The sequence below is a fragment of the Apostichopus japonicus genome, chromosome 16 (genome assembly GCF_037975245.1).
Source record: "Apostichopus japonicus isolate 1M-3 chromosome 16, ASM3797524v1, whole genome shotgun sequence".
NCBI lineage: Eukaryota > Metazoa > Echinodermata > Holothuroidea > Aspidochirotida > Stichopodidae > Apostichopus > Apostichopus japonicus.
The window spans coordinates 20,458,370-20,484,436 of NC_092576.1; the positions used below are offsets into that span (position 1 = coordinate 20,458,370).

Here is a 26,067-nt window from a genome sequence, read left to right on the forward strand (position 1 = left end):
GGGAATGAGTAGAGGGAGGGGTTAGCGAGGAACCCTATTGGGAGGGGGGTAGAGGGAGGGGAGGGGAGGGGAGGGGGAATGGGGAGAGGGAGGGGTGGTGTATCGAGGAACAATAGGGGAGGGGTGAAGGGGAGGGAGGGAGATATATCGAGGAACATTATAGGGGAGGGGAAATGCGGAAGAGAAGGGGAGAGGAGGTTTATAGAAGAACATGGGAGGGAAGGGAAAATCGAGAAATGGAGGGGAATGGCAAATGTAGGTAGGGGAGGGGACGGGGAATGTAAGTAGGGGAGGGGACGGGGAATGGGGGTAAGGGGATGGGAATAGGGAATGGGGACTGGGGAGGGATGGGAGGTATATCGAGGAACACGTCAGGGAGGGGGAATGGCTTCCAGGGAGGGGAAATATATCAAGGAACATTATGGGTAAAGGGAAATGGGGAGAGGGGGCGGAGGTATATCGAGGAACACTTCAGGGGGAGGTTAATGTGGAGTGTAAGCAGAGAGGAGGTATATCGAGGAAGATTCGGGAGGGGAATGGGGTGAGTTAGGGAAAGGGAGGTTTATCGAGGGACATTATAGGGGAGGGGAAATTGGGAGAGAGAGTGGAGATTTATCGAGGAACGCTATAGGACGTGAACCAAAAGAGTAATTTCCACTCATGAGGATAGTAAGGCTACATTTAATACGATTTCCCAAATAGAAATAGGAACACATGCCACTTGTATTTAACATATTTATATAGAAATTACTTTTGAGTTAGTGGAAAGAGCAGTGTAAAATTCATTAAAAATTGAGCACTACTCATTTTTTTCAACACACTTCCAAAACGTGACTATGTTAAAACTATTGTCACGTAGTATGAATACATATTATAACAAAAAAGGTTAAATTTGAATTCCAAAATTCCAATTCCAGAATTCCAAAACGACTCTTTCATGCGTCAAACTTGCACAACTAGGCTTAGGAAACCTTTCTATTCATTATTTGGGAAAACGCCTTAGGCATAAACAACAATCAACACCAAGCAACGGAGTAACCATAACAAAAAAATCACGAAGCTTTTAATTAATGGTTGCACTTTTGTGTGCATAGAACCTATATATTTCATTGACTTTTTTCTATGTTACTTGGTCTTCATTCCTCTCTCTTTTTTTTTTTTCTTTTTTTTTACTTTTGATGTGATTTGGATAAGTTAAGTTGCAAATATTGGGGCAAGTTATGACAAGTAAATTTTTAATGGTATAGTAGCAAAAAGTTATACGGTTAAATGTCATATCAGGATCAATCCATGCCAAATCAACAGTAGCCTCCACGTCGACCCTCTCAGAATCGCCTGAATTGATGTGGTGTCTTGCCACATGTCTCAAAGGATGAAATTGGGCAAATAATCTATTGAAAACTTGTTGGTTGCTAGGATACGACCATGCCTAGCAACCGAATCCAGATTGCATTTTAAAAGCCCTAAATGTGTGTCAAGTTTGGAGGCATCTTTTGCATAAATGTAAAGTATTTTATGTCTGATATTGCAGATATTGTGGAAGACATGTGACCAGTCTTCGAATTAACTAATTTTGAGGAAAATTTACGATCTCAATTTTTCGTAACAAGTTATTAAAATGGCAGAAAATGAGATAGGGGCCTTTTCTGGCCCTACTTTGAGTTTGCTCTATATTCACAAGCAAATGCATGTTTGAGTTTTAATTTGCATAGGATCTTTGTCCAGTGGTAGTTGTACGGGAAAAGTGCCGTACAACTAAGTGTTCATACGTTTTACGAACAGCGCCCTCAAACTTAAGAAATCTCACTTCTGGCCCTAATTGGAGGTCCAATTTGGTCCTGTGGGTAAATTTCAATTTTTCTTTAAATACCATTTTTCAGGAGTGTATTGACCTTTTTTTAAAAACTCAAGTCAAAAAGTTGTATATTTTGTGTTATCTACTCAAATTTACGACTCAAAAATTGCGAAAATCACGTAGTTCATATGTATGAAAATGCTTGCACAAGCCGATTTGAGTAATTCAAATGACAACAACTTCTCAGCATTAGCATACAGGTGCTCAACAATTAAGAGGGTGGTACAAAAGCATAAAATGACTACCAATAAACTGCATATTCAGTCATATGCCCAACAATGCATATGAACAGCGCCCTTAAAACGTTACATTTTACCAATATTTTGGGCTGCTTGGGTCTCTTTTTTTAATTTCTTGTCTACCTGGCATCTCCATGGTTACATATAAAAATAAAATAAATCAAAAGAAATAAATACACACCCAAGCAATAATACTAGAAAAGTTAAATCAGTCGGAGGATATGTTCAACTTATTTTATGGCTAAATACACACGTTACACCAATCTCCTTGTCATTGGTTGTTCTATGAATCAGGCCCTGTAGGAAATATTATTCAAAGTTTTGTGATCAACTGTTCTCTTTCATGGTTTACCTGTTGACAGATGCCACTGAAGCATGTCGCGGCCAAAGTCCAGGGACGACCTTAACATTAGACGGTGGTTTACCAACGGCGGCCATTAATTCACCAAACTTCCCAGGAAGATACCCAGATAACAGACTGTGTTATTACAAAGTTACCAGCCCTGCTGCTTCTCGAATTATACTCGAGTTTTTAGAACGTCTCGCACTGATTGACCTGGAGGATTTCATTTATATTTATGACATCAGTAATCCCTCTGAAGTGTCTCTCTTGAGAATCATCTCCGCTGGTCCTTTCTCTGAATATTCCTTCATTGAAACCGAAAGTAATATGATTCAGATAGTGTTTGAAAGTAGACCAGGCTCGGGATCTAGGGGATTTTTCATACGGGCTAGCTACCAGGGTAAGTATGAGAGTAATATCATTTGTGTTATTTTTATTTTTGTTATTTCATTAAAGAGAGAAAAAAGAATTTAAAAAAAAAATGAAACAAAAGTGCATCATGAGGTCTCTTCTTTTTGCCGACCTTATTTTAAATTTCCTATTTCTACATTTAATAAATCATTGAAGCTTTTAATTTCACGGCAAATTCTCACATTCGCTACAAATCATATACGAGTCCAGAAAATGAAAGGAAGTCGTTATAGGTAACCCCTTACTTCATATATTTGTTGTTTTAAGGCCCGGTCACACTATACCGATATTTTATCGGAATACTATCCGATTTTCCCAGAGGAATCGAAACAGACAGTTTTTCGTTCGGGTCTTCTAGCCACAGTGATAAATGACCTGATTTGCTATCTGTTGAGCCATTCCGATGTGGAATAGCCCTCTCCTAACTTTTGAGATTGACTCCGTTTCCTTTTATCGGATAGCTATCCGATTTCTCTTCCGATTTTTATCGCTTTTCGATGTGACGTCACTTCAGAATGTAGTCAGTTCTAGAACCCCTCAGATTTGAAGTAGGTATTCGAATATTCTACTGCATTCATTACATTCACTACCACAAACCTCACTCTTCGGCCTTAAATCGGAAAAATCGGACCGTATTTCGATAAAATATCGCTGTAGTGTGACCGGGCCTTTACTTTCACTTCACAGAAATTGAAAGTAGCTGCAACGGTAACGGCGATAGTACTGATGGATGTACATGTACGTCTATTGGCCAACAACCTGTTTGCCGAATAGATGAATCAGGAGGTATAGTTGAAAACCTTTTCAATTGTTATTTGATTTACAAAGTGTTAAGTTTGATATGTTAAGTAATGTTACAAAATTCTCCTATCTGTCCGGGTTATTTTTTTTTTCTATAACACCTTTGTTTGGAATCTGAAAAAACAAACAAACCATTAAACCGTCTGAGGCTTATCGTGAGGCTGTTCTACAAGTCTAGCTTGCAGACAATTAGCCCAGTTCCTCAGATGCAACGCAAAATACACTATGACACTTGAAGACGTTTATGCATAGCAAAACACGTTCACAATATACATTACGCATTGATCAATTGGTTGATGTTAAATGTTATCCTAGATTGCTATGGTGTTTGCATAGAGTTCAAAGAACACGTTCTGATTGAATTCTTACAAATTTGTATAGAGCAAAGGAATGATACGAAATTTACATCACTTAATTTTGCAAATCAAACAACCGAATTTGCCCTGATATCCCTTTTCTGTTGCTCTTCATGTTGCATCGGGAGACGTAGATTATGATTCACAGTAATACCATGTGTAAGTTGTATCTGCGTGGGATTCCCAGCAAAGACATTTTAATGCAGGAATCGCAGATTGCTGCATTAATTAGTTGCCAGAGCACAGGGTATGTCCTGTTTTCACTGCTTCAAATTCTACTCTAGCCAATAGTTACTTTTGCAATTTCAATTTTGTCTGTCCTTTTTAAAACATCATTAATATCATTACAGATATCATTCACAATGCATTTATTTCGGTCACATTGAAACATTTCTACGAATTAAGGACTTATTGAAGACAAAAACACTATTTCAAAAAATGAAAGAACCGACTGTTGAATCTCTGCATCAGGAAATTGACCAACATGTACCTTTATTTTCAGGGATTATAAGAATACTTCAAACACTGACAAGATACCAAAGAAGTGTCATTTTACAACATGCATTATTTATTTTGCAGTATTTATTTGACAATTTATGACTTTCTATTGTCATATTACACATACGTTTATAATATTCTTTATGCTACATCTTAACAAACAATACAGTCTTTTTTGAATATCGGTATCATGAATATATTACATTTTTGTTTCAATAACTATGGTGATTCAACTGTTGATAATCCGGAATGTTCTACGGGGAAATGGTATCAGTTACAACGTTTGTATTGTTTCAACAGAAATTGAAGATAAGGACAATTAAATATGCCCTATGAACATTTTTGTAATTTCTGATGTGTACTACCGATGCGATTTAATGCACTTTTGTTACGTACAATGGTTTAGATACTTGAAATTATCCTTAGTCCCAGACCATGTTATGTTATTACAAAGGTCTGTAAGGATTAATCGTCCAGGAAGCTGTGATTACTAAGAATATGTTTCCTTTCTTCTCATAACTCCAGTCCCAGCCATCTGGTCTGCGAAACTGGGCTCGCTGGTAGGGGTGGGTGGCGGTATGAGCATCATATTACTGGTCAACTAACGCATATAATGGTTAGACCTTTCATAGGGCAATTCATTAACACAGTCGATGTATTCAAGTAAACGCTCTGTGATATTCTTCCAATTATTTATGCACGAGGCAAACAAGGAATGCGGTTTAGAGTGTATTGAATTTATTAAGGACTGTTCAAGTTGACCGCGACATAGGCTAGTGAAGCCGGCCTGCCGCGATGGCAGAACCGCGGTATAGTCTCGTGTTGGAAAATGCAATTCTACATTGCTAAGCTTCATATATCTCTAAAATAACCATCAATTGAAAATCATAGTTTTACACTTTGTATTCTGCGTGGGTAGCTCTTTAAACGATCAGTCTTTACGTCAGTGTTCGGTCATAACAAGTTGGGAACAAATCTATACTTGTTACCTCAATACTAGTTCTCTGCACAAAAGGGTTTAATCACGCAATCACGAGAATTTAATCACGCAGAGATGACTCCATTGTTATTTCCTCGCCATTTTATCTTTTAATCTCTTTTCATGGAAAGGTTTGAAATAGTTCTTTATTCATGTGTGATAAAGAAACGTTTACACCTTCGTCGGGTTATATATAGTCATTATCAAATGTGGTGGTTGTGGGGAGGGCGGGACAAATTCAGAATTTCACTCAACTGAGTAAGGTTAGGGGTTGAATCTTCAAGTTAGTTCCAGCGGCGAAGTAAGGATTTGATTTTAAGGAGGGGAGGTGCCCTTGTGTCAGTTTGTCGACAATTATCAGGCGCGTATCCAGGGGGTGTTGGGGGCGAGCGCCCCCCAGATAAGAAAAAGAGGAGAGAAAAAAGAGAGAAGAACAAAATGGGGAAAAGAGGAGGAAGGAGAGGAAAGAAGGGAAAAGAAAAAAGCGAGAAAAAGGAGAAAAGAAAAGAAGCCTTCAGTGTGTAATGAACTTGAAACTGCGCGTCTTTCGAAATGTAAAGAATGTGGGGCATTGCACAATAAACAGTAAAAGTTACTTATTTCAGTCTCATTTCCATTATTCGAATTTGTAAAGCAAACGGCAGATATCACATCGTATCAGTGAGCATGAAAATTGCGTTCCAGGATGAACAGCCTCCAAACTGTCTATAGTGTGTATTTTTCATTTCCTTCAACGAAGTTTCATATAGTAGCCGTTATAAGAGGTTTTAATATTTGTACACCTATAAATTAACTGTGTCTGAATTTTCTAAACTTCCCTCACCAACAATCGTCATCATACTTCCCTCTACTGGTGCAATTTTGACCGGTCTGTTAGGGTTTGAAGAAAGTTTTTCTATATCGGTGGTCCATAGATGAAATTTTGTGCAACATTATGGGTATGTTTTGAAGTGAATTTATTCACGAGAAATATAAAGTTCAAATTCTGAACACATAATGTTCTTATAAACCTTGACAAGTGGGGCTTACGGGTATTGTGGGCCGCGACGTAGAATCACCTACAAAAGCAATGATCCACAGGAGATGCGATGAGGTCGAATATGATGTGTAACTGGTGACAATCTTCAAAAAGGTTATGGATGAAAAAAAAAACTTTTGGGAAATACTTGGTTCTCAGGCAAAAGTGTACATCTGGTTGGTCATTTTCAAGCCCGAGAAGTGCCATATCCGGTGATCTGGGGGGGTATTAAAGGCATAAATTGTTTTGTACGCTTTTGTGCTACAAACTACAATTATTCAAACTCTCTCCCCCCCCCCCATATATTTAGAGGGCTGAACATATGGAGCCGGAAGAAGCAATCCAATATGGTATATAAAGTTCTGCCTTGAAGTATGTATATTAGATCCTCATGCAAGCAGGAACTCGCGAAGAAGCCATCATTGGCTTATCAAAGCCGCAAACTGACCGAAGTCAGTCTCTTACATTCATATTTAACCTCCATGATTATGAATTGTCAATTGTCAACAACTCTGTAACTGGACGACATTCATTAATCTGGGAGTGACTCGAACCGGGGACCTTATGATTGAAAGGCACCGGCGTTAGCCACTGAGCTAACACTCCACAAGTCATTCAAGTCATGCAAGTCACTGAAGTCATTCAAGACATCACCCCTGTAGAGTTTGGAACCTTCCCACAAACAATAGACGTCAATGATGCAGTCTGTGACACATGTAGACTATAAATTAGGTCTACACACAAAGGTTTACTAAGAAGTACTTCGTATGAGGTTAAAAAGAGGGGAAGAGTTAAAACCGCATCAGTAACGGTACAGCTCTTCCACGGCTAAATGCAAGATTTCTCTAGACATAATCTTTTACCTCGACTGATGATTAGGGGGTTGATGAAAGGTGTTGGTTTGGGTGGGGGGCTGGGTATTGACAAGTTCAAATGTCAATAAGTATTATACATTCACTTAATCTTCATTTTATCAATCCGCAAAGTCTGGAATACGTTGGGAAAATAAACCCTTCGGAGAAGTATTTCTTAGTATATAGGGTTTACTACAGTTCACTCAAATTTGGGCCAATACGGATGACCTTAAGAGTCTTTCCAGGGGTTGAGAGGTTAAACCTTTGTTAATGCTTGATATAATAGTTTCACTGCTCGGGATCATATGTTCTCCATGTTCTCTCCAAGGTGCATTAAACTGTGTTATCGATGAGACCATTCCAATATGAGGTATAATATCATAATATTGACTACATGAGAACCAGCAGTACGGTGGGAGTCATACAGGTTGATATCAAAGACAAACATTACAGTAAATAAACAAAATATGTAAACATTCAACCATCAGTGAATGAATGATATCACATTAAGAATCTCTTAAATATCCCCCCCCCCCCCGACGCTTATAATGTATCAAATTGAAAAATGATATTTTTTTGAGTTGTTTGGTATATTGTTGATCACAAATGTATACATCATTCCTGCTCTTATAATACTTTATAGTGTCATTGATGAAGTTTAATTTTAGTCACGTTTGAACTAAATACCTACTTGGTATTGACAACATTTATTTATTGCGTTAATTAACTCGACATGTCAGGTAGATAATGTAATCGTAAAATCAACTCATTGAAAGTCATTCAATAAATCATATCTTGTCCAGGAAAACAAATTCTTTAAACAAGCAAAAGTTTTGATGTTATATGTGTGAAGGGGATAGGGTGGGATTGGGGTGGGGGAATATGTGTTAGGAAAATAGTGTCGCCAAGAGCAATATCTCTACTATGACTGCTGGTTGCAAATATTTTCTATTCATTAATTGACCAATGGAATCATTGACCTCCTCTGCTTCAATACACTCTGCAATAGATTAAACCATATAACCATGAAACCATATTGGTTACAAGCGTTGGATAATGTGACTTATTTTATCTTAACAGGGACTGATTTCCAGCAACTTACAGCTGATGATGTTGATGATCTGACTCATAGATGTTCTGCTAGTACTGATGTGACACTTGACTTCAGTAACTTCAACGCTATTTTAGCTCCCGATTCCTATTTTACCCAATCTGGTGCTAGCGAAATGTGTGAATGGGTCGTTTCTGGACCGACCGGTTCTCAATTTGCATTGATCATCAACGACTTCCTACTTGCCGCTGACGCTGGCGATGTTTTCGAGATTCGTTACGCCGATGGGAGAGATTCGGTTGGATTTCTGAGATATTCGACATCGGTCGTTAATATACCACTTACCGTTGACCCAACGGTGTATTCAATCATGGGTACTCCAATAGTGATCGACACTAATCAATTTACAGTTGCGTATTCTGCAAGTAACGTAATGGCTGCAAACAAAGGTCCTCTATTTGAAGTACATATACTAGATGCAGGTAAGAAAGCATAACATATTGCGTGTGTCTAGAAATAAATACAATAAGAAACACGAAAGAAAAAGAAAAGAAACTAAAAACATGTGTAGTACCTTCAGCCTTATCCATTTCATTATATTTCCTCAATAGCTATATAGCCTATAGGTGCCATTTTAAAAATAATAATAGTTAAAATAATAATAGCGGAATATATTAAACACTTTTACATATTTCTGAAAGATAGTATAATAAAGCAAGAAGAGGGAGAATATAAACTAACAGATGGGATTGTTTTCAAAAATTCAATGTCTTAGTGACACACTTCTTCATATATGTCTTAGTGACACACTTCTTCATATATGTCTTAGTGACACACTTCTTCATATATGTCTTAGTGACACACTTCTTCATAAGGTCATTGTCTTAGTGGCACACTACTTCATATATGTCTTAGTGACACACTTCTTCATAAGGTCATTGTCTTAGTGACACACTACTTCATATATGTCTTAGTGACACACTACTTCATATACGTCTTAGTGACATACTTTTTCATATATGTCTTAGTGACACACTTCTTCATATATGTCTTAGTGACACACTTCTTCATATACGTCTTAGTGACACACTTCTTCATATACGTCTAAGTGACATACTTTTTCATATATGTCTTAGAGACACACTTTTTCATATATGTCTTAGAGACACACTTCTTCATATATGTCTTAGTGACACACTTCTTCATATATGTCTTAGTGACACACTTCTTCATATATGACTTTCATCGTTTACATAAGAAGAAGGCTTATTGCGGATAAAGCATAGACTACAATAGTTCAATGCGAATTAACAGGTAAATACCAAGATCTGTTTTTACAGTTGTCGACACCATCCACTGTCCCGTTGCGATACCGAGTTACATTTCAATTGTGCATATGTGAGTATATTCGTCATATTCTAGTTTAAATTATAGTTTGTTTTCAATCTAATTCTGTTTCATTATTTGTCTTTTATAGCATCGTGTTCCGCGCCATGTTTAAATGGTGGACGTTGCTCAGCATCTTGCACATGTGACCCTGGATTTGTGGGTGAATTCTGTGAACAATGTAAGTACAATCCTTGTTTTTTTAATATAATTTACTTTATTTACATATCAACTGTTCACCTTGAAAAATCCTATAGATTACTTATATGTAATATTCTAACAAAAGTATTCTCCAAATATTTTACAATCTGTATGAAAGAAATGTTTCTATTGCTCATTTGCTGGTATAAATATAAAAAAAAAGTTTACATCGGAATATCAAATTATACATCATAGAGAGACAAAATATAAAGTAATGAAAAATGATATATATATATAAAAGATTGTCAACATAATCTTTGCAGGACACTATGACTAACTTGCCTTCTTGTTTTTCTTTCTATTTCTTCTGCATGTTCCTGACTCTTTGCGTGTTCTTTAAACAGCTTCCCCTTCGGATTTCACATGTCTTGTAAAGAACCACTACGAAAGGCCTCAATTTGCCTATCCAGTGGAACTTTTGGCCATTGCTGGAACCAACACATTTAACGCTGCTGATTTTTCGTTTAATAAATACAGTACAGACAAATCCGGTGTTTCTCTTGTAGCGCTCCCCTCACAATCTGTAGAACAGCCACAATATTATGGCAGGTCTCTATCTCTACCGAGTAATTGTAACCAGAAGGACGGATCGTCAAGGCTTGGAGTATTTTCCTGTGTATTTGCTGGAGACGAGTTTGTAGACCAGGTCGAGATACCTGCGATAGTTAATCCAATTTCGGGTAAGATTGAAAACGGTATTCTTTACACGAACAAAAGATCGGTATTTATGCGGTTATGAATAAATGTGTTTTAGGAATGTGCTTTTGTTTGTGAACGCCTGTATTTGTGCACCCGATACTCATAGCTAGTACGATGGCTTTTCTAACTAATCACTAAAAATCTTCCAAAATAATTATTGTTTTGCTTTCTACCAAATGTATGTATAGTTACTGCAAACGATGCCACTTAATGTGGTGTGGTGGTTTGCGTCCAATTTGTGATATTTATGAGATATCATAAGGGATATGCAAACAGCGACAACATGCCAAACTTCCAAAATTACGGAAGAGTGTACTCACTCCCTATCTTCCCATTCTGGCTGCTGGATGCTAACTTGATCAATTATCTCCTTAAGCCTCTTCATCCCGTGTTTCCTTACATCTTACTACCCTTTGTTCTGTCCAATTTAAAGTAATTATGTTCTTTCTTGAATTTTCGAATTTAGTTGTTAGTCTATCCGTCTAGTTTAAATGTGTCTTTAGTCTAGACTGCTTTTCTTCTCATCAGTTCCTCTTTGAAATATATTCTGCTAGGCTCAAAATGCTTGACTCGCAGACTATAAACATATATAAATGCATACACCCGGTTTTCGTAGCATTTATGCAGTTTGTTAACAGTTTTTATGTCTTTGAAATTAAGAGAGTGTGTTATCTTTAGAATTCCATGTTACTGAGAAAATGCTCGAGTAACGCAATTTTGCAACTTTTTTGCTTGTATAAATGTATAACCATTACACACATACCGTATCGTAGTCACAGGAGTAATCTTGTACAAATGTATAGCCATTACACATACCGTATCGTAGTCACAGAAGTAATCTTGTACAAATGTATCACCATATAACCATCACACATACCGTATCGCAGTCACAGGAGTAATCTTGTACAAATGTAAAACCATCACACACATATCGTATCGCAGTCACAGGAGTAATCTTGTACAAATGTATAACCATTACACATACCGTATCGCAGTCACAGGAGTAATCTTGTACAAATGTATAGCCATTACACATACCGTATCGTAGTCACAGGAGTAATCTTGTACAAATGTATAACCATTACACACATACCGTATCGTAGTCACAGGAGTAATCTTGTACAAATGTATAACCATCACACACATACCGTATCGTAGTCACAGGAGTAATCTTGTACAAATGTATAACCATATAACCATCACACATACCGTATCGCAGTCACAGGAGTAATCTTGTACAAATGTATAACCATTACACATACCGTATCGTAGTCACAGGAGTAATCTTGTACAAATGTATAACCATATAACCATCACACATACCGTATCGCAGTCACAGGAGTATTCTTGTACAAATGTAAAACCATCACACACATACCGTATCGTAGTCACAGGAGTAATCTTGTACAAATGTATAACCATTACACACATACCGTATCGTAGTCACAGGAGTAATCTTGTACAAATGTAAAACCATCACACACATACCGTATCGTAGTCACAGGAGTAATCTTGTACAAATGTAAAACCATCACACACATACCGTATCGTAGTCACAGGAGTAATCTTGTACAAATGTATAACCATATAACCATCACACATACCGTATCGCAGTCACAGGAGTAATCTTGTACAAATGTATAACCATTACACATACCGTATCGTAGTCACAGGAGTAATCTTGTACAAATGTATAACCATATAACCATCACACATACCGTATCGCAGTCACAGGAGTAATCTTGTACAAATGTAAAACCATCACACACATACCGTATCGTAGTCACAGGAGTAATCTTGTACAAATGTATAACCATCACACACATACCGTATCGTAGTCACAGGAGTAATCTTGTACAAATGTATAACCATTACACACATACCGTATCGTAGTCACAGGAGTAATCTTGTACAAATGTAAAACCATCACACACATACCGTATCGTAGTCACAGGAGTAATCTTGTACAAATGTATAACCATCACACACATACCGTATCGTAGTCACAGGAGTAATCTTGTACAAATGTATAACCATTACACACATACCGTATCGTAGTCACAGGAGTAATCTTGTACAAATGTAAAACCATCACACACATACCGTATCGTAGTCACAGGAGTAATCTTGTACAAATGTATAACCATCACACACATACCGTATCGTAGTCACAGGAGTAATCTTGTACAAATGTATAACCATTACACACATACCGTATCGTAGTCACAGGAGTAATCTTGTACAAATGTATAACCATCACACACATACCGTATCGTAGTCACAGGAGTAATCTTGTATAAATGTGTAACCATTACACATACCGTATCGTAGTCACAGGAGTAATCTTGTACAAATGTATAACCATTACACACATACCGTATCGTAGTCACAGGAGTAATCTTGTACAAATGTATAACCATTACACACATACCGTATCGTAGTCACAGGAGTAATCTTGTACAAATGTATAACCATCACACACATACCGTATCGTAGTCACAGGAGTAATCTTGTACAAATGTATAACCATTACACACATACCGTATCGTAGTCACAGGAGTAATCTTGTACAAATGTAAAACCATCACACACATACCGTATCGTAGTCACAGGAGTAATCTTGTACAAATGTATAACCATATAACCATCACACATACCGTATCGCAGTCACAGGAGTAATCTTGTACAAATGTAAAACCATCACACACATACCGTATCGTAGTCACAGGAGTAATCTTGTACAAATGTATAACCATCACACACATACCGTATCGTAGTCACAGGAGTAATCTTGTACAAATGTATAACCATTACACACATACCGTATCGTAGTCACAGGAGTAATCTTGTACAAATGTAAAACCATCACACACATACCGTATCGTAGTCACAGGAGTAATCTTGTACAAATGTATAACCATCACACACATACCGTATCGTAGTCACAGGAGTAATCTTGTACAAATGTATAACCATTACACACATACCGTATCGTAGTCACAGGAGTAATCTTGTACAAATGTAAAACCATCACACACATACCGTATCGTAGTCACAGGAGTAATCTTGTACAAATGTATAACCATCACACACATACCGTATCGTAGTCACAGAAGTAATCTTGTACAAATGTATAACCATTACACATACCGTATCGTAGTCACAGGAGTAATCTTGTACAAATGTAAAACCATTACACACATACCGTATCGTAGTCACAGGAGTAATCTTGTACAAATGTAAAACCATTACACATACCGTATCGTAGTCACAGGGCTAATCTTGTCCTTTTTACGCGGGCAAGTAAATCTTTGTTTTGCAGGTTTATGATGATTTTTCTCACAATAAGACTTGTATAAAATCAGAACAGTTTTCATACAGCAGGAAAATTGCATTTTCAATTTGTCTTCAATAGATTTTTTGAGTCCTGTCGGTCGTTTCACTAGGACAGTCAGTGTTGAGGATCCGGAAGTGACGTTTTCTGTGACCCACACTATCTCAGAGCAATCATTACGGTGGAGATTCAACGGCCAAACCAAGAAAAGATGGAATGGAAAATCGTCGATTACTGTCAAGAATATTCAAAGAGAAGACGGTGGTATTTATGAGTGTTTCATCAGAGGACAGAATGGAAAAGAGTATGACGAAGTCACTTACCGGCTTATTGTGCGAGGTACATGACAGTTAAACACCCATTGTGTAATATGTGGTATTTATGAGTGTTTCATCAGAGGACAGAATGGAAAAGAGTATGACGTGGTCACTTACCGGCTGATTGTGCGAGGTACATGACAGTTAAACACCCATTGTGTATTATGTGGTATTTATGAGTGTTTCATCAGAGGACAGAATGGAAAAGAGTATGACGTGGTCACTTACCGGCTGATTGTGCGAGGTACATGACAGTTAAACACCCATTGTGTATTATGTGGTATTTATGAGTGTTTCATCAGAGGACAGAATGGAAAAGAGTATGACGTGGTCACTTACCGGCTGATTGTGCGAGGTACATGACAGTTAAACACCCATTGTGTATTATGCGGTATTTATGAGTGTTTCATCAGAGGACAGAATGGAAAAGAGTATGACGTGGTCACTTACCGGCTGATTGTGCGAGGTACATGACAGTTAAACACCAATTGTGTATTATGCGGTATTTATGAGTGTTTCATCAGAGGACAGAATGGAAAAGAGTATGACGTGGTCACTTACCGGCTGATTGTGCGAGGTACATGACAGTTAAACACCAATTGTGTATTATGCGGTATTTATGAGTGTTTCATCAGAGGACAGAATGGAAAAGAGTATGACGTGGTCACTTACCGGCTGATTGTGCGAGGTACATGACAGTTAAACACCAATTGTGTATTATGCGGTATTTATGAGTGTTTCATCAGAGGACAGAATGGAAAAGAGTATGGCGTGGTCATTTACCGGCTGATTGTGCGAGGTACATGACAGTTAAACACCAATTGTGTATTATGTGGTATTTATGAGTGTTTCATCAGAGGACAGAATGGAAAAGAGTATGACGTGGTCACTTACCGGCTGATTGTGCGAGGTACATGACAGTTAAACACCCATTGTGTATTATGTGGTATTTTTGAGTGTTTCATCAGAGGACAGAATGGAAAAGAGTATGACGTGGTCACTTACCGGCTGATTGTGCGAGGTACATGACAGTTAAACACCAATTGTGTATTATGTGGTATTTATGAGTGTTTCATCAGAGGACAGAATGGAAAAGAGTATGACGTGGTCACTTACCGGCTGATTGTGCGAGGTACATGACAGTTAAACACCCATTGTGTATTATGTGGTATTTATGAGTGTTTCATCAGAGGACAGAATGGAAAAGAGTATGACGTGGTCACTTACCGGCTGATTGTGCGAGGTACATGACAGTTAAACACCCATTGTGTATTATGTGGTATTTATGAATCTAAACACATACTTGAGTGAATCTAAACACATACATGGGTGCATCTACACACATACCTGAGTGAATTCAAACATATACACATTATGCAGTTCCTAATCTGTGAAGGATCTTCTAATACGGGAATAAATCCTATCCAATATCCCTTTATAACTTCACCGTATACCTCACTACAATAATATGTATTAACTGGAGTATAATATATTAAATACATATCAATGAACGTGTTTTTGGATAGCTACTTTGAATTAACAATCAAGAAACAAATAACCATCAAGATAGACATAAGCACTTTGCTTAATACATAATTTCCAGGATTTAAAGTTTGTTTGGTTTATTTCTCTGATTAAAATATTAAAAACAAATTGCAAGAAGATAACAATAGCCTGTAAGAAAAGCAAGAAGATTACAATAGCCTATAAGAAAAGCAAGAAGATTACAATAGCCTATAAGAAAAGCAAGAAGATTACAATAACCTATAAGAAAAGCAAGAAGATTACAATAGCCTATAAGAAAAGCAAGAAGATTACAATAGCCTATAAGAAAAGCAAGAAGGTTACAAAAGCCTGTAAGAAAATCAAAAAGATGATAGTAGCCTATAAGAAAAGCAAGAAGATTACAATAGCCTATTAGAAAAGCAAGAAGATTACAATAACCTATAAGAAAAGCAAGAAGGTTACAAAAGCCTGTAAGAAAATCAAAAAGATGATAGTAGCCTATAAGAAAAGCAAAAAGATTACAATAACCTATAAAAAAGCAAGAAGATGATAGTAGCCTATAAGGAAAGCAAGTAGTTTACAATAGCCTATAAGAAAAGCAAGAAGATAACAATAGCCTATAAGAAAAGCAAGAAGATAACAATAGCCTATAAGAAAAGCAAGAAGATTACAATAGCCTATAAGAAAAGCAAGAAGATTACAATAGCCTATAAGAAAAGCAAGAAGATTACAATAGCCTATAAGAAAAGCAAAAAGATGATAGTAGCCTAATAGAAAAGCAAGAAAATTACAATAGCCTATCAGAAAATCAAAAAAGATGATAGTAGCCTATAAGAAAAGTAAGAAGATTACAATAGCCTATTAGAAAAGCAAGAAGATTACAATAGCCTATAAGAAAAGCAAGAAGATTACAATAACCTATAAGAAAAGCAAGAAGATTACAATTACCTATAAGAAAAGCAAGAAGGTTACAAAAGCCTGTAAGAAAATCAAAAAGATGATAGTAGCCTAATAGAAAAGCAAAAAGATTACAATAACCTATAAAAAAAGCAAGAAGATTACAATAGCCTATAAGAAAAGCAAAAAGATGATAGTAGCCTAATAGAAAAGCAAGAAAATTACAATAGCCTATCAGAAAATCAAAAAGATGATAGTAGCCTATAAGAAAAGTAAGAAGATTACAATAGCCTATTAGAAAAGCAAGAAGATTACAATAGCCTATAAGAAAAGCAAGAAGATTACAATAACCTATAAGAAAAGCAAGAAGATTACAATAACCTATAAGAAAAGCAAGAAGGTTACAAAAGCCTGTAAGAAAATCAAAAAGATGATAGTAGCCTATAAGAAAAGCAAGAAGATTACAATAGCCTATAAGAAAAGCAAAAAGATTACAATAGCCTATTAGAAAAGCAAGAAGATTACAATAGCCTATAAGAAAAGCAAGAAGATTACAATAGCCTATTAGAAAAGCAAGAAGATTACAATAACCTATAAGAAAAGCAAGAAGGTTACAAAAGCCTGTAAGAAAATCAAAAAGATGATAGTAGCCTATAAGAAAAGCAAAAAGATTACAATAACCTATAAAAAAGCAAGAAGATGATAGTAGCCTATAAGGAAAGCAAGTAGTTTACAATAGCCTATAAGAAAAGCAAGAAGATAACAATAGCCTATAAGAAAAGCAAGAAGATTACAATAGCCTATAAGAAAAGCAAGAAGATTACAATAGCCTATAAGAAAAGCAAAAAGATGATAGTAGCCTAATAGAAAAGCAAGAAAATTACAATAGCCTATTAGAAAAGCAAGAAGATTACAATAGCCTATGAGAAAAGCAAGAAGATTACAATAGCCTATTAGAAAAGCAAGAAGATTACAATAACCTATAAGAAAAGCAAGAAGGTTACAAAAGCCTGTAAGAAAATCAAAAAGATGATAGTAGCCTATAAGAAAAGCAAAAAGATTACAATAACCTATAAAAAAGCAAGAAGATGATAGTAGCCTATAAGGAAAGCAAGTAGTTTACAATAGCCTATAAGAAAAGCAAGAAGATAACAATAGCCTATAAGAAAAGCAAGAAGATAACAATAGCCTATAAGAAAAGCAAGAAGATTACAATAGCCTATAAGAAAAGCAAGAAGATTACAATAGCCTATAAGAAAAGCAAAAAGATGATAGTAGCCTAATAGAAAAGCAAGAAAATTACAATAGCCTATCAGAAAATCAAAAAGATGATAGTAGCCTATAAGAAAAGTAAGAAGATTACAATAGCCTATTAGAAAAGCAAGAAGATTACAATAGCCTATAAGAAAAGCAAGAAGATTACAATAACCTATAAGAAAAGCAAGAAGATTACAATTACCTATAAGAAAAGCAAGAAGGTTACAAAAGCCTGTAAGAAAATCAAAAAGATGATAGTAGCCTATAAGAAAAGCAAGAAGATTACAATAACCTATAAAAAAGCAAGAAGATGATAGTAGCCTATAAGGAAAGCAAGTAGTTTACAATAGCCTATAAGAAAAGCAAGAAGATAACAATAGCCTATAAGAAAAGCAAGAAGATAACAATAGCCTATAAGAAAAGCAAGAAGATTACAATAGCCTATAAGAAAAGCAAGAAGATTACAATAGCCTATAAGAAAAGCAAGAAGATTACAATAGCCTATAAGAAAAGCAAAAAGATGATAGTAGCCTAATAGAAAAGCAAGAAAATTACAATAGCCTATCAGAAAAGCAAAAAGATGATAGTAGCCTACTAGAAAAGCAAGAAGATTACAGTAGCCTATAAGAAATGCAAGAAGATTACAATAGCCTATAAGAAAAGCAAGAAGATTATAATAGCCTATAAGAAAAGCAAAAAGATTACAATAGCCTATAAGACAAGCAATAGGATTACAATAGCCAATAAGAAAAGCAAGAAGATTATAATAGCCTATAAGAAAAGCAAAACGATTACAATAGCCTATAAGAAAAGCAAAAAGATTACAATAGCCTATAGGACAAGCAATAGGATTACAATAGCCTATAAGAAAAGCAAGAAGATTACAATAGCCTATAAGAAAAGCAAGAAGATTACAATAGCCTATAAGAAAAGCAAGAAGATTACAATAGCCTATAAGAAAAGCAAAAAGATGATAGTAGCCTAATAGAAAAGCAAGAAAATTACAATAGCCTATTAGAAAAGCAAGAAGATTACAATAGCCTATGAGAAAAGCAAGAAGATTACAATAGCCTATTAGAAAAGCAAGAAGATTACAATAACCTATAAGAAAAGCAAGAAGGTTACAAAAGCCTGTAAGAAAATCAAAAAGATGATAGTAGCCTATAAGAAAAGCAAAAAGATTACAATAACCTATAAAAAAGCAAGAAGATGATAGTAGCCTATAAGGAAAGCAAGTAGTTTACAATAGCCTATAAGAAAAGCAAGAAGATAACAATAGCCTATAAGAAAAGCAAGAAGATAACAATAGCCTATAAGAAAAGCAAGAAGATTACAATAGCCTATAAGAAAAGCAAGAAGATTACAATAGCCTATAAGAAAAGCAAAAAGATGATAGTAGCCTAATAGAAAAGCAAGAAAATTACAATAGCCTATCAGAAAATCAAAAAGATGATAGTAGCCTATAAGAAAAGTAAGAAGATTACAATAGCCTATTAGAAAAGCAAGAAGATTACAATAGCCTATAAGAAAAGCAAGAAGATTACAATAACCTATAAGAAAAGCAAGAAGATTACAATTACCTATAAGAAAAGCAAGAAGGTTACAAAAGCCTGTAAGAAAATCAAAAAGATGATAGTAGCCTATAAGAAAAGCAAGAAGATTACAATAACCTATAAAAAAGCAAGAAGATGATAGTAGCCTATAAGGAAAGCAAGTAGTTTACAATAGCCTATAAGAAAAGCAAGAAGATAACAATAGCCTATAAGAAAAGCAAGAAGATAACAATAGCCTATAAGAAAAGCAAGAAGATTACAATAGCCTATAAGAAAAGCAAGAAGATTACAATAGCCTATAAGAAAAGCAAGAAGATTACAATAGCCTATAAGAAAAGCAAAAAGATGATAGTAGCCTAATAGAAAAGCAAGAAAATTACAATAGCCTATCAGAAAAGCAAAAAGATGATAGTAGCCTACTAGAAAAGCAAGAAGATTACAGTAGCCTATAAGAAATGCAAGAAGATTACAATAGCCTATAAGAAAAGCAAGAAGATTATAATAGCCTATAAGAAAAGCAAAAAGATTACAATAGCCTATAAGACAAGCAATAGGATTACAATAGCCAATAAGAAAAGCAAGAAGATTATAATAGCCTATAAGAAAAGCAAAACGATTACAATAGCCTATAAGAAAAGCAAAAAGATTACAATAGCCTATAGGACAAGCAATAGGATTACAATAGCCTATAAGAAAAGCAAGAAGATTACAATAGCCTATAAGAAAAGCAAGAAGATTATAATAGCCTATAAGACAGATAGTTAACAACCTCATCTCAATATCTAGTCCAAAAAGCAATATGGTTGAATGAATGATGACTGTGACAATATATCATATCACATTGACATAAATATTGATCACATTAACAATATATCATATCACATTGACATAAATATTGATCACATTAACAATATATCATATCACATTGACATAAATATTGATCACATTAACAATATATCATATCACATTGACATAAATCATGATGACTGTGACAATATATCATTCACATTGACATAAATATTGATCACATTAACAATATATCATATCACATTGACATAAATATTGATCACATTAACAATATATCATATCACATTGACATAAATATTGATCACTGTGACAATATATCATATCACATTGACATAAATCATGATGACTGTGACAATATATCATATCACATTGACATAAATATTGATCACATTAACAATATATCATATCACATTGACATAAATATTGATCACATTAACAATATATCATATCACATTGACATAAATATTGATCACATTAACAATATATCATATCACATTGACATAAATCATGATGACTGTGACAATATATCATATCACATTGACATAAATCATGATGACTGTGACAATATATCATTCACATTGACATAAATATTGATCACATTAACAATATATCATATCACATTGACATAAATATTGATCACATTAACAATATATCATATCACATTGACATAAATATTGATCACTGTGACAATATATCATATCACATTGACATAAATCATGATGACTGTGACAATATATCATATCACATTGACATAAATATTGATCACATTAACAATATATCATATCACATTGACATAAATATTGATCACATTAACAATATATCATATCACATTGACATAAATATTGATCACATTAACAATATATCATATCACATTGACATAAATCATGATGACTGTGACAATATATCATTCACATTGACATAAATATTGATCACGTTGATAAAATATCAAATTATAGTTTACTCTTTTTTTCGTCTCCAGCATGTCAAGATGGAAAGTACAATCCACCTACGTGTAATATGAATTGCCAGAGTTGTGATAATGGTGGTACCTGTACGGATAATGGCGAATGTTTGTGTCCACCTGCCTATGGTGGAATTGACTGTTCTACAGGTAAGACCAATCATCATAATACATCATAGAATTATTTAAATGTTCTGCTTAAGACCCACATCATCATCATCATCATCATGTGCATCAGCATCATCATCATCATCGTCATCGTCATCGTCATCGTCATCGTCGTCGTCATCGTCGTCGTCATCGTCGTCGTCGTCGTCGTCATCGTCGTCGTCATCGTCGTCGTCATCGTCGTCATCATCATCATCATCATCGTCATCGTCATCGTCATCGTCATCGTCATCGTCATCGTCATCACCATCGTCATCATCATCATCATCATCGTCATCGTCATCGTCATCGTCATCGAAAATAAGGAAGTAATATCAACCAGGAAGTTGAAGGTTTTAGATCCTAGTCGCATTATAACATCATACAATACAAACCGACATTCAAGATACACGAAAATGTTAAGCCTCTCAGACTGAGAAAGATTTCTTGAGATGATTGCGGATATGTTCGTCACAAAAATTTCATCATATAAGTCAAATATGATAACTTGACCCTTGCCTCCTTTATGGAGTTTACGTGTAAGACAATTCATTAGCCTTGTATATCATCATCAAATGTTGTGTCGTGTTCTGTGTTGTTGTTAATGTGAATACACACTGAGCTATGTCAACCCTGACTAGACAAATAATAAAGCTAGCTAATAATTAGTAGTATCTTTCACACCTGCAAAAAACGTATAATATGTTTCTTTGGTAAATAACCTGTATATGTAGAACATCTCGACAATCTTGTTTCTTCATTTTGTTTTAAATATTTTGCTTTGGTTTATCGTATTCTTTCTGAAGTTTTGACGAGGGATACCATTAGCCGCAATGGCCTCCTTACTTGTACTGGTCTTGGTATTTCGAACAATGGTTGTAAATACGTTTTGCTTTGCCTGCCTGATCCCGGTGGATGTATGTGCATGCCCGGATGGACAGGAACTAAATGTGATCAAGGTAACTTATTTTTGCCATTGTATCTTTGTAAGAAACGTAAACGTTGATCAGATCAAGTATAGCAACCTTAATAGTGTGTAAAGTTGCATATTGTGTTTGGACATAATTTTGTGTCATTCTAGACCGACGGTATTGCTACAATAAAAGAAATAAAAGCGGTTACGCACAATAGGGAGCTGGTACACAGATTCGGTTACAAGCACTCAATTGTTATATAGTTTTCAGTTGACAATGGTTTTAAACTGTTCGTCGGTTACTACTGTACTGTGAGGTAATACATATTACAGCTGTTAGAGTAAGAAATGTCAAGAAGTTAAACTCAAGAAAAGGCAGAGAAAATACCAAGTGCATGCTGATAATAGGCTACCTTTTCTTAACTTTGAAAGCGAGCGTCTTGTGATGAAAAAGTGAAGCAAAGGGTGAACGCAAACTGTACCAAAATAAATCAATAAATAAATACATATTCTGAGATGTGTAAAACTCTTAAGCATATATAAGAAGGCTAAGTAGCAATCAATGAGGTACGGCTTAAATCTATGACATGTTTCTACTGATAACTCGGAAAATCGGTTATATCTAAAGAAGTATCAAAGTAAGTTGTCAAGTATTAGACAAATCCTTTAACCCTTTGAGGATTATGACTTAATTCATATTAGTTTATGTGATGTTGTTGGACCTACGTTACAAAGAACTACTCCAGTATGGTTATCAACTGATTAGAGCAAATTCAAGAGATAAATTGATTTGACAGATTATGCTTCGGTAAAACATCTTAGGGGAACAATCCTCGTGTGAATGGTATCGGATAAGTACAGCTGGCCCGTAGTCTAGAGTAAGATGGGAACCAACAATTTAAGGATGGATACGATACCTATACCATGAAAGTTGTTAAGCTTTTGTACACATGATTGAGCTGATTGAGGTGGGCTCAGTCAACATGGGCAGAGGGCGCTGTCCATATATGTTCGTCATTGCTACAGGCCTGGGAAGAGAAAGCAAGAGAGAGCCTGCACGATATATATATATATATATATATATATATATATATATATATATATATATATATATATATATATATATATATATATATATATATATATATATTTATATAAGTGTTAAATACTTTCATATTATGCATCTACTTTCGATGAACGTGGCATGATTTTCGTAGATTTCTTATACGTGTGTACTTTTCTCTTCATTTTATTTTTGACAGCTTGTCCACCTTCGAAGTTTGGACTGGATTGTCTCTGTGAGCTAGCAACAGGAGATTGCCCATAGCGGCATGATTGTGTTATGTTCGCAATGTTTCATATCAAAACTACCGACTTGTAAGGCAATATACCAGCCAACGCAATGTATAAGAAAAGTTAAAAGGTGGTAGGCAAAGCTATGGCTAGACATTGAAAGAAACATTTCAAATCCATTACATCATTTTTACTTCTTATTATTAACTAGAATTAGATTGCTTATGAACTAAGTAAATGTTGGATTATGAATCATAGATCTTAGCTCTCTCCAGTTCCTTGCTTGCACCACCGTCACTTCCTTACCTACTTCAACCCCACCCCCCCCCCCTCTCTCTCTCTCTCCACTTCCGCCCCTCTCGGTTCCCTTCCTACCGTCTTTTAAGGCCTACTATCCGTAATAAGTTTGATGTTCGTACGGCAGCTACTCCCAACACAATAAGTATACATTATCTTCAAGATTAAAGTAAATCAATCCATGTGTCTGTTCTGTCCGTGTGTCCACCCGTCTTACTGTCGGTCTGTTTTCTATTTATCCATCGATATAAATATGTTACAATGCTTTCCTGTTTAGGGATCTGTCTTGTTCTGGTGAAACGTTAATATAGTGAGGTGATGTCATTACCACAATAATTAGCATTATTGCATCTTCATAGTTTACAATATTCATTTGAAAGTGTCATGTTTTTATTCGATTCAAATTTTATATGAAAACTCCCCTATGGTTACGGATTCATTTGATTGTTTACACTTAAGTTTGACTTAAACGTTAGTTGAGTATGTGGTTATTGTAATTGGGTAGTAATTAAGAGAGAGTTTAAAGCTTTTTGTTTCACACTCTGTCAGAAGATTATAAATATATATCAATTTGCAACTGAATTTCTTGTTTTATTTGTTGATGAAATGTTAGTATTGGGCTTGCTCAATATAGACACAGTGATCACAGTAGAATGGCGTTTTCATAATGAACTCAACCAAAGGGAAATGACTTACAAAGTATAACATCTTAATACTCATAAACATCTTTGCGATAAATAGCATATGCAAGGCTTCGTAGATGCTTCCTTTACCAAAGTATAACGTTAGATGAACCTAATTTCCAGTAAATGAACTCACGCAAAAGACAGATAGTACTGGCAGAACAGAAGCGGACTCAATATTATGTTTGACAAGTTTCCTTTTTGGTTCCTTGCTTTAGCAAAGGAACCTATGTAGTCAAGTTAGTGTGTATGCGTGTGTGTGTGTATGTGTGTCTGTAACACTTGCTTGGGTACACTGTAACTCAACAAGGGACAGTTTGACTAAACTCAAACTTGGTTTATAATAGTGAGAAGGTGTGCCTTATTGTACTTGGGCCTGTGAAGGTCATCAAAGGTCAGTTATAGGCCAAAATCCAAAATATTAAAAACAGCAATAACTCCCAGGGTCCGACATAGTTGATACTTTGGTAGTAGTTGTGAATGGGGTAAGGGATCGTTTCGAAAAATAACGGTCATGTGATCCTAGGTCACCAAAGGTCAATTAGGGGTCAACATTAGTAGTTTTACAATAACTTGAGAACAAAATGTCCGTCACGGTTGGAAGTTACGCTATAGTAATCCAGTAGTCGACCCGCATCTAGGTGACCTTTGACCTCCGGTGATCTGTATTAGTTTATTTGGTTATTTGAATTTTCGTGACCATAATCGGATCTCAAAGGTACCTTCCGATCAAAATTGTCCATGGGTTGACCTATCTGCGACCTTCGTGTGCAAAGTTATCATAGGTCAAGGTTTTGTTTTTTAGTAAGTACAGTTAGGATGGTCGCACAGACTTGCCATGTTGCGTTTTGGCATCAGTGTCTCAAACTACATCTGACCGTGACGTCAAAAGGTCTAAGGTCAAAATTTGGAAAATATGCTCATTTTAGGAGATACGGGCAAACAAAAACAGTTTTTATATTGATTTATATTATATTTTGATTTATAATAGAGCTCTTAGTGCTCTATAGAGGAAACCAACCCCTGCTTCAAGCGGACACCCGGTTCTCAAGTTATGATGGGCCAAAGGTTGGTGTTGATACCTTTGTGTGTGTACATTAGATCACATACAAATGTTATGAGAGGTTTCACATCATCGTGAGGAATAGTTTTGATAGAAATCATTAGGGCATCCAAGGTCATCAAAGTTGCTTATGTGCAAAAATATGCCAACTTATGCTAACTTTTGCAACAACTTCTAGTCACGAAGTCTGACATGGATGATATATTGGGACAAGTTGTGAATCAGGTAGGGGTACATTTTCCAAAATAACCCTGATGTGATCCAAGGTCACCAAAGGTTAATTATGGGTCAAAATTGGTTCTTTTTTTTGGGGGGGGGGCGGGGCATTTACTTGTGAAACTACTATTG

The 26,067-nt window shown here is 35.6% G+C and overlaps 1 protein-coding gene across 1 annotated transcript in view; it reads left to right on the forward strand.

Annotated features, from left to right (window-relative positions):
* LOC139983527 (uncharacterized) overlaps positions 1 to 24,565 on the forward strand; it is a 29,020-nt gene extending 4,455 nt beyond the window's left edge. The window contains exons 3-11 of the mRNA XM_071997144.1: positions 2,457 to 2,837; positions 3,536 to 3,634; positions 8,435 to 8,887; positions 9,883 to 9,972; positions 10,337 to 10,672; positions 14,107 to 14,364; positions 21,342 to 21,473; positions 22,277 to 22,429; positions 23,646 to 24,565. Coding sequence (XP_071853245.1) covers positions 2,457 to 2,837; positions 3,536 to 3,634; positions 8,435 to 8,887; positions 9,883 to 9,972; positions 10,337 to 10,672; positions 14,107 to 14,364; positions 21,342 to 21,473; positions 22,277 to 22,429; positions 23,646 to 23,710 — 1,967 coding nt within the window. The 3' untranslated portion in view covers positions 23,711 to 24,565. The remainder of the gene's footprint in view (positions 1 to 2,456; positions 2,838 to 3,535; positions 3,635 to 8,434; positions 8,888 to 9,882; positions 9,973 to 10,336; positions 10,673 to 14,106; positions 14,365 to 21,341; positions 21,474 to 22,276; positions 22,430 to 23,645) is intronic.
* The last annotated feature ends 1,502 nt before the right edge of the window (positions 24,566 to 26,067 follow it).